Source organism: Brienomyrus brachyistius, chromosome 17 (genome assembly GCF_023856365.1).
Source record: "Brienomyrus brachyistius isolate T26 chromosome 17, BBRACH_0.4, whole genome shotgun sequence".
Lineage (NCBI taxonomy): Eukaryota > Metazoa > Chordata > Actinopteri > Osteoglossiformes > Mormyridae > Brienomyrus > Brienomyrus brachyistius.
In genome coordinates this window covers 17,159,893-17,177,210 of record NC_064549.1, presented here as the reverse complement: position 1 = coordinate 17,177,210, position 17,318 = coordinate 17,159,893, and the positions used below count along the sequence as shown (strand labels likewise).

The 17,318-nt window shown below is 43.5% G+C and overlaps 1 protein-coding gene across 1 annotated transcript; it reads right to left on the bottom strand.

Annotated features, from left to right (window-relative positions):
- Nucleotides 1–1,395: 1,395 nt before the first annotated feature.
- LOC125711697 (odorant receptor 131-2-like) lies at nt 1,396–3,706 on the bottom strand. The gene has a single exon (XM_048980903.1). It carries the CDS (start codon nt 3,389–3,391, stop codon nt 2,429–2,431), a length of 963 nt encoding a protein of 320 aa, XP_048836860.1. The 5' UTR covers nt 3,392–3,706; the 3' UTR covers nt 1,396–2,428.
- Between the last annotated feature and the right edge of the window lie 13,612 nt (nt 3,707–17,318).

Genomic DNA, 17,318 nt, shown 5'->3' with positions numbered 1-17,318 from the left:
CATAGACTCCTCATCCTCTTCCTCTTCTATTGTATTGCTCCATTGTTGGATCCACTCATGCCATTTGCATTTGACTAGGCTTATATACTGTTTACTAATTGGGTTCACTGATTGGATACATATGTTTTCAATTTTCAGTGGTAGTGTGTACATGATGAAAACAGTGTGTTAGTTGTGTTTGACTTCTGTAGCCTGTGTGCATAATTCTGGGTACAAGTGCACCACACTGCTAAATGTGTTTTGTGCTTGAGAATGTGTTTAGCATTTTGGTAAATGGGAGATTCAGATTTGGAAATTGTGTCCTAACCAGATGAATAGTGTTTAAGATTTTGACAACTGTGGCATTGATTTGATGAAAGAGTTTTGGTAGTTGACAGTTTAGTTTTTACAATGGGATTTAGTGTTTTAGGAATTCATAAAAACTGTAATATAAGGTAATAATATCGGCATAGCAGGTTTAATAATGTAATTAAACTAGATAAAGTTAAATGGTCAGTAGGAATAATAGTCTGTGAAACTTAAGTGCTTTTTCCCCACACAGTGACTCTAAAGGTTGGTTGAGAAAATTTAATCAAAGCCTGATATAACTTCTGTGATAAAGCACAAGTATTACTATGAACCCATCTAGCCATACATACATTCAGGTGCATCAGAGGGACATGGATACCCTGGCAGATTCCTGGGGCCAAGTATTTTATAGGGGCCCCAAGACCTACGGTATGCCTGAACAATTGTGAACAACTTTGTGGTAAAGCTGGTGCATTTATAGTCTAAACTTACCCCAGGATGAATTTCTCATAGGTACAGGGACGGATTATGGGTTGTGTGGGCCCCTGGGCAAAAAGTTCGCGAGGGCCCCCCCCCCACCACCACCACCACCACCACCACCACAATTCAAGGGCCCTTGGCAGCCAAACGCCCTCCCTATAGGGTCAGGGGCCCTTGTAGGCAGAGGATCAAAGAATGTAGGCCCTCTAAAATAGACAAACGAAAATACATTGTTGATAAGCGTTGCAAATTGTTTTGGGCTAGGGGCCCCACAGGCCCCCTGCACCCCAAGGGCCCCTGGGCAGCGGCCCCGCTGGCCCGGTCCGTAATCCGTCCCTGCATAGGTATACCTGAACAATTGTGTACGAAGTGGATCTAAGCAACAGTCAATGTGTGTGAACCTCCACCTGGTGGCAGTTTACAGTCACACCTCTGATTCTTCACCCTACAGTCTTTTCAAGACTCAAATGCAAACACACAATATTTGAACACCGAATAATTTATATATGCTGATAAAAGATTGGTAACTGATTTTGAAAAAATATGGTATACAAAAAATGCAGGAAAAACATTTTTTTTTACTCATCTAATTATTAAATGTTGTTTGATGTCTGTGTTATACTGTAACTCACAAACTAGAATATAAGAAAGCGTACCCTTCATATAAATGGTCAACATACTGAGAATTACTATTTTCATCCATTTATCCATGCAGGGCACATAATCACACAATTCAGCCATTTTAGGAGCACTAGTTTACCTGACCAGATATTTTAGCAGAGCAGGAGCAAACCAGATACCCTAAAAAAGGATGGATTTAAACCACCCGAACAGAAGGTCTGAGGCCATAGTGCTACCCACATTTATATTAAACAGAATTACATTTTAATTTACTTTCAACATTTATGGATTTTTTTCTCAGATTTCAAAAATGAAAAATTACGGACGTATATCGAGCTGTTAAATAATAATAATAATAATAATAATAATACATTTTATTTATAAGCGCCTTTCAAAACACTCAAGGTCGCTGTACAATGCAAAAAATACATAGAATCAATAAAACAAGATAAAACCTAACCATTAAAAGAAACATGTGTGATTTTGGATGTAAATGGAGTTTGTTTGGTGCTGATGTGCTGTGGCATTTTTAGGCCTCTATGAGTTTATGTGTTTGTGAATTAGGCTTCTTTGTGAGTTTATGAATAAGGCCTGTATGGTTATTATTCATTTGTTAAAACAAGTTGGTAGCTGTGGCTGTAATAATTCTTTGGTATTCAAATGGTTTATCACGGAGATACCCACTGCTGCCTTCTTGCACAGAATGAGTAACATCTGAAATCATATAATTGCAACAAATTATTTTTCAGTTTCCATATAAGGTATCAGAGTTTATTAAATGTGAATATTAAAATATTTAATCAAGACATGCCTGTATACGGACATCTGTAGAACCAACATTAATTGTATAAAAGTCAGCATAGCAATTTCCCCTGTTAATTAAAGATTTTGTAAAAACATAATATGTGTACATTCCAATAATCCAGCATTGATTTTTAATTACACGGTTCCAGTGTCACTGGATGCAGTTTTTAACAGTTATAATTTTATGATACATGGCTAAATATTTTTACATGATTTTGTCTTAAATTTTGAACGACTATTGATCAATAAACTTGGGATATATTTTCTTATTTAACCCACAAAAAGCATAGTGTTTCAAAACAATGTAAAAGTGATCATCCCGTAAACCATATATCAGGGGATTAAGACATTTAGGTGCGAGAATGAAAGCAAGATAATCAAAATACCTGATATGTATAAACAGTTCCAGATTTCCGATTTGAAGCACAGCCATTTCTATGAAAGGGCACCATAGCTGGAACAAGCTGAGCACAAGCTGAAAACCGTGAAGAATAACAGTTTTGAGGCACTTGGAGGTGGATTTCTTCTTCGTATCCGTCGAGGCCATTTTTGCAGCCTTCAAGATTTTGATGTAGGTGAAGATGATGGTGCTGCTCATGATGAGAAAGTAGAACTGCGAGGCTGCAGACTTGAGGTGACTTTGCCAGCTATTCACTATGAGCATTTCCACGCTGCAAATCATGTCCGTGATGTAGAAGCTGAGTGGGACTGAGACTACAAAAATTGGAAGAACAACAAATGACTGGAGGATACTGAAAGCGTGGATGACCAGGATGCCGTACAGAGCTCGATGAGGAGTAGAGATCTCAACATGTCTCAGAGGCATACAGATGGCCACGTAGCGCTCCACACTCATAGCCGTCAGGGTGAGCGGTGTAGCAAAAGTCAGAATGATCATTACCACGCAGATAATGACACACAGTCCGGCAGGCATTGGCATTTGAAAGTAGATCAGTAAAAGCAAAAGGTCAGACAGGAAAAGAAAAACACAGTCACAAATCAGGGTGTGAGCAAAGAAAATGTAACGTGTGTTGGTGTAGAAGGTTTCCTTTTTGAAGAAGGTGAAAATGAGGAGAGAGTTGATATAGAGGAAGACCATCACTAACACTTGCACTATTAATATCATTAATATTCTCTCACTTTTTTTCAGAGAAGGGTTAATGATACCGGAATGCAGTGTTGTATTATTCAAAGCCATCACACTTCCAGATTATTCCAATTGCCAGATTATTAGTGTTATTTACACATATAAACACTTCTTGTACGCCTAGAAAGAAAACACTGCAAGCACAATGAGAAGAAATATTTTCATACTAGAAAGTGTAAATCACCAGATAAGATTTTCAAAAAATTTAAATGAATGAGCTAAAATTAATTTGAATTAAATATTAATTTACAATGCATTTAGGTATCAAAAAAGAAAATGATAAGGTACTTGTTAGAAAGAGCCGAGTGTTTTCCAGTGTCCTCAAAGTCCCCTGTGAAGTGCAACACTGACAACTATGTGGTAAAGGTGATGCTTTTATAGTCTAAACTTACCACAGGATGAATTTCTCATAGGTTTACCTGAACAATTGTGTACAAAGTGGATCTAAGCAACAGTTATGTCAGTGTGTGTATATTCCCAGCTGATGGCAATTTTCAGGCACACCTGAAAAACAGATTGCATTTCAGGCAAATGGAAACAGAACATATTTCAACATAGAATTCTTTACATGTAGTGATAAAATGCTGAAAACACATGCTACCTATATCTACATCCCTATCTATACATCTCTATAAGTCTTATATTTTCCTTCTCAAGCAGTACTACAAATTTTGGCTAATTTATGTAAATTCATACATCAGTCTTCTGACTGGTTACCCAGAGAAGGGTTGCAGAGATCTTGGAGCTTATACCAGGCAGTACAGGATGTATCACAAAGCTGAATAAAAAAAAGTCAGACTTCAAAGATAAGTTCCAGTTTAATTAAAACAAAGAAATGCAATCCAAGTTGAACAATATCAGGATGCTGTCATGGTTGCACGAAGGCACGGACCACGGAAGCAAATTCAGGACTCAGGGAATAGTGGAAAACACAGGATTTAATTCCAGGCAAACACGGAACAGGCAGACACGATATGACGTTAACATATTTAAACCCAGACCTAAATACATCAGACTAATTAACAACAAGAAGAGACAGCTGGTAACACAGGGATTCCACACGAGGTAGTGAGGGGGGCGTGGCACACGAGAGGATCGGTCGAGCAGGTCATGACAGATGCTGACTATCAGCAATCTATGTCAAGTCAGATTTTCATATTAAAACATATATTATTTCCTGAGCGTGTGTGCATAAAAGTGTGCTGTGTGCAACAATCAGGCAATCAGTATGGAGTGCAACAGGTCTACATATTTTCATGCAGCAGAACAGAGAATAATTATGCTAAAATATAAAGAATTCTAAAGTACAATGACAGCAAAGAGCTAGAAAGGCATGCTGGCAACAGATACTAAATGGATACATACCGTTTGATTATCATTAAAATTATTGTCTTATTTTCCAAATAACAGAGGCAACTGTCATGCCCGGCTCGTCCGCTCCTCCTGTGTGCCACGCCCCCTGATTACCCTCGTGTTTTCTCCCGATTGTACCCAGCTGTGTCTATTTAATTTGCTCAGTCCTGTGTATTTCAGTCCGTGTCTTACCTGAGTCCATTGTCTGTCATTGATGTTAGTCGATGTTCGTACCCGTCTTCCTAATTAAACTCCCGTTTTTGCCCCGTATTCTGCCTTCCTGCTTGCCTGCTTACCCGCACGATCGCCTGCCTGCTCGTACCCGATCGTGACAGAATGACAGACCCACAGAAAAGGAAGCGGAGGAGACGGAGAGTCCCGCAGGAGACGATCCGTCTCGGAGCCTGTTTTCTCTCCAGACAGTGGCTCCCTCCGGAGGAGGAGGAGTCCATTGACTACCCGAACCCACTGCCCATTCCCCCTGCAGCAGCCACCCCGGAGGCGCCCTCCGCGCCTTACCCAGGGAAGACGGTGGACTGCAGCTCCCAGTTCTTCACCCTCCAGGGGCTGTTCTGGAGGATCTGGGATGGACTGGTCACTCCAGTGAGCCCGGAGGTGGAGGAGCTTACGGCACGGCTACAGAGGGGCTTTGCCGCGTTTACTCCCGCCTCTGACCGGGGGGATCTGGAGAACTTAGCAGAGGATGTTTGGCAGCTCCTCCTGCTTCAGAGGGCTGCGGATCCCGCTCCTGTGCAGCCGCCGCCGCCCACGGATCCCGCTCCCGTACGGCCGCCGCCGCCCGCGGATCCCACTCCCGTAACGGCCGCCGCCGCCCGCGCAGCCGCCTTCACTGCCTGCGCAGCCGCCTTCGCAGCCGCCTTCGGTGCCTGTGCAGCCAGCGCAGCCCCCACTGCCTGCTGCTATTCCTCCTGCAGTTCCCGAGCAGGCGCCCCCTCCGCCTGCAGCAGCTCCAGAGGCACCCCCTCCGCCTGCAGCAGCTCCAGAGGCGCCCCCTCTGCCTGCAGCAGCTCCAGTCCCTGGCCCCGTTCCTATCCCCCTCCAATCCCTTCGGCCCTAGTTCCCGAGGTGGTCCCTGAGGACTCCACCGAAGCTCCTCCCTCTTCGGAGGTGGAGGAGCTTGAGTGGGACCCCTCGGGGACCCTGCTGGTGACTCTGGTGCCCTCACCCCGGCGAGCCTGGCCCCGGCCGCGGGGCTTCCTGTCCGTGTCCCATAAGGGGAGGGGACACAGACGCCGGGCTAGGGTCCCTCCCGCCCTGCCCCCTGGCTCGCCCTCCATCGCCTGCGCTGGGGCTCGGGAGGCGCCTGCAGGTCCTGGCCCTCCGGGTCGGACGTCACCTGTGGATCCACCTGCTCCTGCGCGGCGGACGACGTCGCCGCCTGCGGCGGCTCGCCCCCTCGCCTATCCTCGCCAGGGGCCCCTCCGGCTCCCACGTCCCCTTCCCTGGCGCTCCCTCCTGCTCCCTCCCTGGCCCCTCCGCGGGTCCCTCGTCCTGTCTCCTCAGCCCCTTCACGGTCCCCTCCGGCTCCGGCCTCCTGGCCGCCTGCGGCCCCTCCGGCTGCCTCCCATCACCCGCTGGGTCTCCCTCGGGCTCCCCTCTATTCCCCCTCCTTGTCTCCCTTCGCTCCTGCCTTTGTCCCTACGTTCCCCTCTCCTCCTTCCGTCTTTGTCCCGCCTGTCTCTGCTCCCTCTCGCTTTGTTCCTCCCGTCTCTGCTCCTCGTCCTCCTGTGTTCCCTCCGTTCACTCCTGGCCCTTGTGGCCCCAACCACCACAATTCAAGGGCTCTTGGCAGCCAAACGGCCTCCCTATAGGGTCAGGGGCCCTTGTAGGCAGAGGATCAAAGAATGTAGGCCCTCTAAAATAGACAAACGAAAATACATTGTTGATAAGCGTTGCAATTTGTTTTGGGCTAGGGGCCCCACGGGCCCCCTGCACCCCAAGGTCCAGCCTTTCTCATTGTCAACCCATGATTTATGACATGGTCAGCTAGTGTTGCTCAGATCTCATTTGAAAGTGCTGTTCTTCTTTGTCTTCGTTGTCCAAGTGGCATGTGTGAGTGGCCAATTGGCTCATTGGTGTGGTTGTTTGAATGGCTGTGTTTAACAATGGTAAAAAAGTTACTTTGTGCCAATTTCCTGTGTCTTACTCAGACACATGTGTGTAGGGGGATGCAGGTTGTGTTGTGTTCAATCGCAAATTGTAAAATATGTATGCAATGTGCAGGATTTCAGCTATATTCTTGTTTTCATTTCTAAATGTGCATATTATAGATGCCACTGAGGTGTGGCTTTGATGCGGCTGGATCCTTCGAACAGCCTAAGCCATGCTTAGGCCATGGTTTATTACATGGTTAAAAATGGAGGCCCAGATCTCATTTGATATCTGTAGTCTTCTGTGACGCCCCCTTCCACATTTTCCCTGTGCTCCTCTGACCCCTCCATCACACATTCTGACACCTCTACCTTGTTCTTATGTTTGCTGCTTGCTCCATTGTTTTGCTGCTACAGACCTGAGATAGACCGTATAAACCAGGGGTAGCCAATCTTATCCGCAAAGGGCCGGTGTGTGTGCAGATTTTTGGGGTAACCTGTAGGTCAGCTGTTCAATCCCATGTATGAGGACTCTTCAGCCAATCAGTCCTCTAATTAGTGACATAATTAGGGAGTTGCAGTGAAAACCCGCATACACTCCAGATCTTTGTGGATAAGATTGGCCACCCCTGTTATAAAGGTTTGCAATTAGTAATTGGTAATAATTAGCCATAATTATCCATTAATAATTAGCCATTAGCCCCCTTTATAATGGGGGGACAATTTCTTAGAAATCTTCAAACAAACTGCCAAATGTATACACTGCTTACTGTACATTATGTTTGACATGCAGTGATTTATACAGTGAGCCATTATCAAATATGAATGAGAAATTTATGTGCCTAAATGATAAAAGGAATCAACTGTTCTGATTGGTTAATTAGAGATAATTGAGAATTTTGTCTATACAATGCAAGTCATGTCTATGCAATGATACATATGTGATTTGCAAAATGTGCTTTACCAATTGCCACTTAACACAAACTCATTAAGAAATGAAACAGTGTTAAGGTTGTGGAGCTTTGAGGCTGTGTTACAGGAATGAGGCTAGGCTTTTAAGAAGTGCACCTAAGCAATGGAAAAAAATGTGGTTCATATTCTCCCATTTTTATTATCCAGCATTAAATAAAGCATGGGTATGTGACAGGGGAAGAAGACAAAGGTGTTGACATGTTTTAGGAGAGCAGCATCCATGTTCATTACACCACTCAAAGTGGAAAGGGTAGAATAATTGGACTAATTACCATAAAGCTAAATGAGATCAACATGTTCCTTAAAGTGTGGTTTCATAGGCATGGACTACATGGTACAATGCACTATATAATTTTCAGATTATGTATTTCTATACATCTTTATTAATAATTCCACTCTGTCCATTCACCACCAGTGGCTGTAAGAGAGCGACAGCTATTAAACGTGAAGTGCAGATGCGAACATTGAAATGTTAATTATAATTCACCCGTATTTCAGAAAACCAAGAGATGCGCAAGAGATGCTATCAACTCAATATGCTGAATCAATGTCTCATCACAGCAGAGATCTCTATTTTTTGTAGATGTTAATAAGATTTGTCACGCATAGTTAAGCAGTTTGAAATGTCAAAAATGATCGGTGTGCATCTCTGTCTGTGGACACAAAGGTCTGTGATTGAAATCTTCCTGGCTTGCAGTTATTATAGCGGGAAGACGTAAAACAGGCACTTTTGCTGCAGTTTTTGCTGCAGCTCCTGGAACACCTCAAGAAGCTTCTTGCCTGTTTCCTGCTCGCTTGCCTGCCCGTGCGCTTCACCTGCTTTAACCAGCAATACCTGACAACGGAGGCCGCATGGACCGGCTAACGACACATGTGGCTAACTAGCTGGCTAACGGCACATAGGCTAACTAGCCGGCTAACGACACATGAGGCTAACTAGCCGGCTAAAGGCACATGAGGCTAACTTACTGGCTAATGACACATGATGCTAACTAGCCGGCTAACGACACATGTAGCTAACTAGCCGGCTAACGACATATGAGGCTAACTAGCTGGTTAACGACACATGAGGCTAACTAGCCGGCTAATGACACATGAGGCTAACTAGCCGGCTAACGACACGTGCCGAAGATTTCCAGGCTGCGTGTATGTTGTTGAATGATAGTCTATACAGTAGTTGGAAGTGAGTACTGTTGATGCTGGCATTTGTGAGTTAGGCCTCTGTGTGGGTTTATGAGTTGGACGGGCTGCACAGCAAACGTTTTCCTTGAACTGTCTGCCTTGTGAATAGGTATAACTAGAGATCTCTGGAGTACAGTTAGGGACACATGTAATAGGGACACAATAATTATTATCAACCCTAAGCAGTGCCTTGTTACATCAGAGTGTTTGCACTTTTGCTAGGCAAACTGGATCTCTCCATGGGGTTCTGCCACAGCAGGCTGGAACTGGTTCCTCACGGTATCCAGGATGAACAAGGGAGCTGAGTGATTAAGATAATGAATGCATTCAAAAGCAGAACAACACCTCTGACCTCTGAACTCATTTCAAATGTTGTTTTCTGTATAATCAGTGCATTTTATATCTCATTTGAAGTGAAACGCATTACCCTTTATTTGTAGCACACAATTGCCCATATGTAACCCTTCATTATCGCAAGACCGAAATGTTCTGACAAATAATGTTTAGATTTTCATGTGCATTTTCATTTGTGTCAATCTTTGTAAAGTATCATTTTTATTCATTTAGATCCCTGTAACTCCAGTGATTCCCATTTGCTTCTCCAGCTGTTGCTAAGTGTCACTGATTACTTCCTTTATTTCAGTTACCTAGGAGATCTTCTTGGTTTGCTGAGAGTTTGAGCATTTACTGTCCTTGATTTCTGATTCCATTTGTTGTTCTATATTCTATATGAGCGCAGCCATGCTGTTTAACTAGCTTAGGACCTCTTGGAACTTTCACACCCAACATGAATCATGAAATAAAAGTCTTTATACCAAATTTTTTCATTTTTGTATCTTTACTAAAATGCTGCTGCCACCTCTACACTTACAGCTGACATACTTAACCTCAGCAACCAAGCAAAATGTATCACATGAAACATATCAATATGACATCTTACATGTTGTCATTTATTTTATTTGAATGTGTACTCTAGATATAAAATCAAATCTAACATATATCATATGACAAATATGCATATTAAATCCCATCCATCCATCCATCCATCCATTATCTGCGACAACCAGGGTCGGATCACGGGGGCAGCAGTCTAAGCAGGGATGCCCAGACCTCCCTCTCATAAACTACCTTCTCCAGCTCCATTGAGAGAATCACAAGGTGTTCCCAAGCCAGCTGAGAGATATAATCTCTTCAGTGTGCCCTAGGTCTGTTCCAATGTCTCTTTTTGGTTGAACTTGCCTGAAGCACCTCCACAGTAAAGCGTCCAGGAGCCATCATATATAGATGCCTGAACCACCTCAGCGTTGATGCCAAGGAGCAGACGGGCTCTACTTTGAGTTCCTCCTGAATGCCTGAGCTCCACACCCTATCTCTAAGGCTTAACCCAGCAATACCTGACAACGGAGGCCGCATGGACCGGCTAACGACACATGTGGCTAACTAGCTGGCTAACGGCACATGAGGCTAACTAGCCGGCTAACGACACATGAGGCTAACTAGCCGGCTAAAGGCACATGAGGCTAACTTACTGGCTAATGACACATGATGCTAACTAGCCGGCTAACGACACATGTAGCTAACTAGCCGGCTAACGACATATGAGGCTAACTAGCTGGTTAACGACACATGAGGCTAACTAGCCGGCTAATGACACATGAGGCTAACTAGCCGGCTAACGACACGTGCCGAAGATTTCCAGGCTGCGTGTATGTTGTTGAATGATAGTCTATACAGTAGTTGGAAGTGAGTACTGTTGATGCTGGCATTTGTGAGTTAGGCCTCTGTGTGGGTTTATGAGTTGGACGGGCTGCACAGCAAACGTTTTCCTTGAACTGTCTGCCTTGTGAATAGGTATAACTAGAGATCTCTGGAGTACAGTTAGGGACACATGTAATAGGGACACAATAATTATTATCAACCCTAAGCAGTGCCTTGTTACATCAGAGTGTTTGCACTTTTGCTAGGCAAACTGGATCTCTCCATGGGGTTCTGCCACAGCAGGCTGGAACTGGTTCCTCACGGTATCCAGGATGAACAAGGGAGCTGAGTGATTAAGATAATGAATGCATTCAAAAGCAGAACAACACCTCTGACCTCTGAACTCATTTCAAATGTTGTTTTCTGTATAATCAGTGCATTTTATATCTCATTTGAAGTGAAACGCATTACCCTTTATTTGTAGCACACAATTGCCCATATGTAACCCTTCATTATCGCAAGACCGAAATGTTCTGACAAATAATGTTTAGATTTTCATGTGCATTTTCATTTGTGTCAATCTTTGTAAAGTATCATTTTTATTCATTTAGATCCCTGTAACTCCAGTGATTCCCATTTGCTTCTCCAGCTGTTGCTAAGTGTCACTGATTACTTCCTTTATTTCAGTTACCTAGGAGATCTTCTTGGTTTGCTGAGAGTTTGAGCATTTACTGTCCTTGATTTCTGATTCCATTTGTTGTTCTATATTCTATATGAGCGCAGCCATGCTGTTTAACTAGCTTAGGACCTCTTGGAACTTTCACACCCAACATGAATCATGAAATAAAAGTCTTTATACCAAATTTTTTCATTTTTGTATCTTTACTAAAATGCTGCTGCCACCTCTACACTTACAGCTGACATACTTAACCTCAGCAACCAAGCAAAATGTATCACATGAAACATATCAATATGACATCTTACATGTTGTCATTTATTTTATTTGAATGTGTACTCTAGATATAAAATCAAATCTAACATATATCATATGACAAATATGCATATTAAATCCCATCCATCCATCCATCCATCCATTATCTGCGACAACCAGGGTCGGATCACGGGGGCAGCAGTCTAAGCAGGGATGCCCAGACCTCCCTCTCATAAACTACCTTCTCCAGCTCCATTGAGAGAATCACAAGGTGTTCCCAAGCCAGCTGAGAGATATAATCTCTTCAGTGTGCCCTAGGTCTGTTCCAATGTCTCTTTTTGGTTGAACTTGCCTGAAGCACCTCCACAGTAAAGCGTCCAGGAGCCATCATATATAGATGCCTGAACCACCTCAGCGTTGATGCCAAGGAGCAGACGGGCTCTACTTTGAGTTCCTCCTGAATGCCTGAGCTCCACACCCTATCTCTAAGGCTTAACCCAAACAACCAGCAAGGGAAACTCACTTCTGCCACTTGTATCTGTGATTTCATTATTTCAGTCACTACCCAAAGCTCCTGAAAGCTTCTGACTTTCTCTTCCCCATGACAGAATCCGCCTATTGATCTCAGACTTCCTTCTTCTCTCACTCGTGAATAAGACCCCGAGATACTTAAACTCCTCCATCTGATTCAGTAACTAATCCCCCAACAGGACAGGGCAATCCACCCTTCTCCAGTCGAGAACCATGGCCTCGGACTTGGAGGTGCCAATGCAAACTGAATGGACCTACCTCTCCCCAGCGGAGCACCAGCGTCAGATCCAGCTGAGGGCCTGCCTGTACTACTGTATGGCCAGGGAAGATACTTCTTTGCATCTTATTCACTAAAAGGGCATGCCCACCAGTGAGTTGGAAGGCACTGCTGGGCATAGTTCCCATAATCCCCTCCTCAGAATGATGCATGTTTCTGTCTGCCACCCTGACATGGGGGTCTATTCACTAGGTCATCGCAGCCCAGATTGACTCTAGGGATGATGAAAGCTTCATAAATATCTCCCTGGTCTAGCAATGGGCTATTCCCATCACACCAAGTTTAGTTCCCCCTGGTTGCCAATGCCCTCGACGGCTACTTGATGGACACCATTATTCATGGTACCCCCCTGGTGAGTCTCTCTTTGTCAGGCAATCATGTTGAACATATATCCCTCTTTAATACAGACACAACCCAAGCTCTCCTCATATTTGGGCATCCTTGACTGCTTAAGTACAAACCACACATGGATTGGGAGAAAGACACTGTGATTAGTTGCAGCCTTTTGTCTAACTCAGTGTGTTTGCACTGTCCTGTTCTTGAGCTTATCTGCTCACCTCCCAGGAGGACAAATACCTGGACCTGTATGCCATCCGAGTCAAATACCTGGACCTGTATGTCATCTGAGTCAAATACCTGGACCTGCATGCCATCCGAGTCAACTACCTGGACCTGTATGCCATCCGAGTCAAATACCTGGACCTGTATGCCATCCGAATGAAATACCTGGACCTGTATGCCATCCGAGTCAAATACCTGGACCTGCATGCCAACCGAGTCAAATACCTGGACCTGCATGCCATCCAAATCAAATACCAGTATCTGAGACCATTATTCAGTAAGTCCCAGGCCACTTTGCTTCCCCCACATTTCCCTTTCGACTGTGCCAAGCACAACATCTCCCCAAGGGTGACTGTATTCCCCTAAGAAACAGGCATTGGAGAGTTACACAGGGTAGTCACTAGTGACTGGCATTATTTGACCCTCATCTTCTACTACAGGGGAGTATCGACTACTCCTCCAATGATATTACTATTAAGAATCATTAATGAACCTGCCTGCCTTGAGTGGCCACTAGAAAGAGCTTGAGGAGGCCAACATGGACCCACAGGATTATGTCTACCCAGTATTTACACAGAATTTACCCTAATTCAGAGTCCATCTAAAAAACCCAGAACTCAGAACACTTACAAATATTCATAACCACTTAAAACAACTTGGACATAAATCAGGAAATCAAGCCTACGTTTATAATCACAACACTGTTAGGCCCTAAACCCTCACCTGTTTATGTCTATGTGAGTCTCATAGGAGAGCAAGATGGGATTTGTGAGAACTAAAGAATTATTATGTATCAGTACTTGTAAAAATGGCATATATCATCATCATCATATATGAAAAAATGTGAAACAGAGAAAGTTTTTATTAGGCAACAGATGGTAACCACGACAACATAAATAGTTTTCATAGCAGGTAATAATGTTGGCTTAGTGGGTTTAATCATGTGATTAAATTAGAGAATTGTTTAATGGTCAGTACAAATAATCATCTGTGAAACTTCAGTGCTTTTCCCCCATACAGTGACTCTTACAGAGTTCTAAAGGTTGGCTGAGAGAATTAAATCAAAGTCTGTTATAAACATGGGTGATACATACAGTATATACATTGTGGAGTGTCAGAGAGACATGGATACCCTGGCAGATCTGCACATACAGATGCAGCCACCTCAATTTTCCCCTCCAAGCCAGCTGCCCGCCGGTTGCCTGCCAAAAGCCAGCCAAAGGGAGTAACCCCCCTCCTTCTGGGGGTGTGCCTAAATTCTCGTCTAAACCCGCCCATTTATTCACTTGCAGGGTGTTACCATGACATGGCGCTTTCTTTACAAAAACACGTTTTAGTTGTGGTCACAAGTTTACATATACAAGTACAATAGGTATCAACCACAATCTTTAGGTAGCCATTAGCAAGCCTCTGGCGTAATTCTGGCTGAATATTTGACCACTCTTCTTTGCAGAATTTCTAGTTCATTTAAACTAGTTGGGTTCCTGGCAACCCAGGTTCGAGTCTCCGCCTGGGTCACATGTGTGCGGAGTTTGCATGTTCTCCCCATGTCATCGTGGGGTTTCCTCCGGGTACTCCGGTTTCCCCCCACAGTCCAAAAACATGCTGAGGCTAATTGGAGTCGCTAAATTGCCCATAGGTGTGCATGTGTGAGTGAATGGTGTGTGAGTGTGCCCAGCGATGGGCTGGCCCCCCATCCTGGGTTGTTCCCTGCCTCGTGCCCATTACTTCCGGGATAGTCTCCGGGCGACCCGATAGGATAAGCGGCTTGGAAAATGGATGGATGGATGGATGGATGGATGGATGTTTCATTTTGCAAAAGATCTGAGATGTTCTGCTACTTGTGTGTGTGAATTGTGTGTAGGATTTTGACAAAATGAGCCTTGTTTTTAAAATCGTGCCTAAGCAATCATAAAAAACTGTAACTGCCATACCTCCACATGCATCTTCCATAGCTTGGAGAAGGGGTATACGTGTGTGTGTGGATTTCGGTCATACACTTTCCATCTCCAGGCAGAAAAAAATTCCTCAATAGGATTGAGGAATGGAGAATATGGAGGGAGATAAACAACCAAAAAAAGTGGGTGGGCAGTGAAACAGTTACGAACCAGAGCAGCCTGGTGGAAACTTACGTTGTCCCAAATGACAACATACCTGAGCTGCTCTGGACCATCTATCTGATCTGGTGGAATGAGTGTGTTGTGTACGATTTCCAGGAATGTGATCAGATGGGCAGTGTTGTAGGGGCCAAGGGTAGCATGGTGATGGATGACACCCTGGTTGGTAATTGCTGCACACATTGTGATGTTCCGACAAGGCTGGCCAGAGAGTTCAACTCTCTTTGCCCAGCCTCTCTCATTGTTAGACCATGGTTGACCACATGGTCAATCAAAGTGGCTTTGATCTCATCAGAGATTACGTTCCTTGGCCTTCCTCGTCCTCCCTGTCCTCCTCCTCTTAATCTCACTCCTCTGGCTCTGCCTCTGTTTCCAACGTTGGCATCCATTGTTCCAAAACAGAAGAGCTCGCCTTTTGGCCTTTTATAAATCTCTGATTTCTAAATTGCTATTATGTGTGACAGGTGTTTACCCATGTGATGAGTTAGTATGCAAAGTAGGGCAACTGAATTTACAATTTTGAATGACAGTGTGTTCCTTGTGAAAACAAGAGATTTTCTTCATGAAAATTGTGCCAAATGCAGAGAATTGTGTGTAGTGTTTTGAAAACTACATTTCATTGTGTCTCAAGCAGAAGTAATTGTGCGTAAACAACTAAGTATGTTGATGCTTCCATGTTCCATTCTCGCCAGTGTGGGGAAGCAATAAAAAAGGCCAATAGGATGTTGGGGTATATCTCCAGGTGTGTGGAGTTTAAGTCAAGGGAGGTAATGCTAAGATTATACAATTCCTTGGTGAGACCTCACCTAGAATATTGTGTGCAGGTTTGGTCACCATATCTTAAAAAGGACATTGTGGCCTTAGAAAAGGTGCAGCGTAGGGCCACAAAAATGATTCCTGGTCTTAGAGGAATGTCATACGAGGAACGGTTACTTGAGCTAAATCTGTTCAGTCTCAAGCAAAGGAGATTGAGGGGGGACATGATCCAGGTATATAAGATTCTAACAGGTTTGGATGCTGTTCAACCAAATAGTTACTTCAGCCTTAGTTTAAATACACGAACTCGTGGCCATAGGTGGAAATTAGCGGGAGAACATTTCAAGCTGGATTTAAGGAAGCACTTCTTTACGCAGCGTGTAGTCAGAGTATGGAATAGCCTTCCTGATAATGTAGTGCAAGCTGAATCCTTGGGTTCCTTTAAATCAGAGCTAGATAAGATTTTAACGACTCTGAGCTATTAGTTTAGTTCTCCCCAAGCGAGCTTGATGGGCCGAATGGCCTCCTCTCGTTTGTATAGTTCTTATGTTCTTATGTTCTAAGAAAAACTGTAATGGCACGTTGACTTATGACGTTGTGACCTCTTCTTCTTCTTTTTGCTAGATTGAATCCAGCTTCATCCACGAAGATGTATTCATGAGGCCTAACCATTGAGTCAAGCTTATAGATTCTCTGTACACAATGAAAACAAACTACATTTAGTTCTGTAAATGACACAGTATAATATATACATGTGCTGCTTCCCAGACAATACAGTAGACATTCTAGTACTGAGTTTACTGTGAAAGTTTAATTACTTGCACATATTGACATCGTTGCTTTCACTCTCACACAGTTTCGCTCAAATGGTACCCGATAAACTTGTTTCATCCTTATCTTGTTATGTTGCAGGACACAGTCAATTGTTGACAGACTTACACTATTTATTCCCTCAAAATGTATGTTGTCTTCTATAATCCGCTGCTGTATTTCACGCAGTCAAATTGTATTATTTTCAAGGACCGTATCCACAATAAGGGTCTCTTGGTGTTGTGAGAACACCCTCATGTGGCCGTCTTTCAATTCTAAAAAAAACCCATTTTGTTAGAAGTATACACACACACACATATATATATATATATATATATATATATATATATATATATATATATATATATATATATATATACATATATATATATGCACAGACTCCTCATCCTCCTCTTCTTCTATTTATTGCTCCATTGTTGGATCCACTCATTCCATTTGCATTTGACTAGGCTTATATACTGTTTACTAATTGGGTTCAGTGATTGGACATGACATATGTGTTTTCAATTTTGAGTGGCAGTGTATTGTGAATGAAATTTCTCGAAGTCCGATGTTTAAGTGTTTGACAAAACTTTATTATTTGATGAGCTCAAAGGGAACAGACACTCAGCAATCATGCGTCTCGTGTTCTGCTCCTCGAGCAACAAATGCATACATC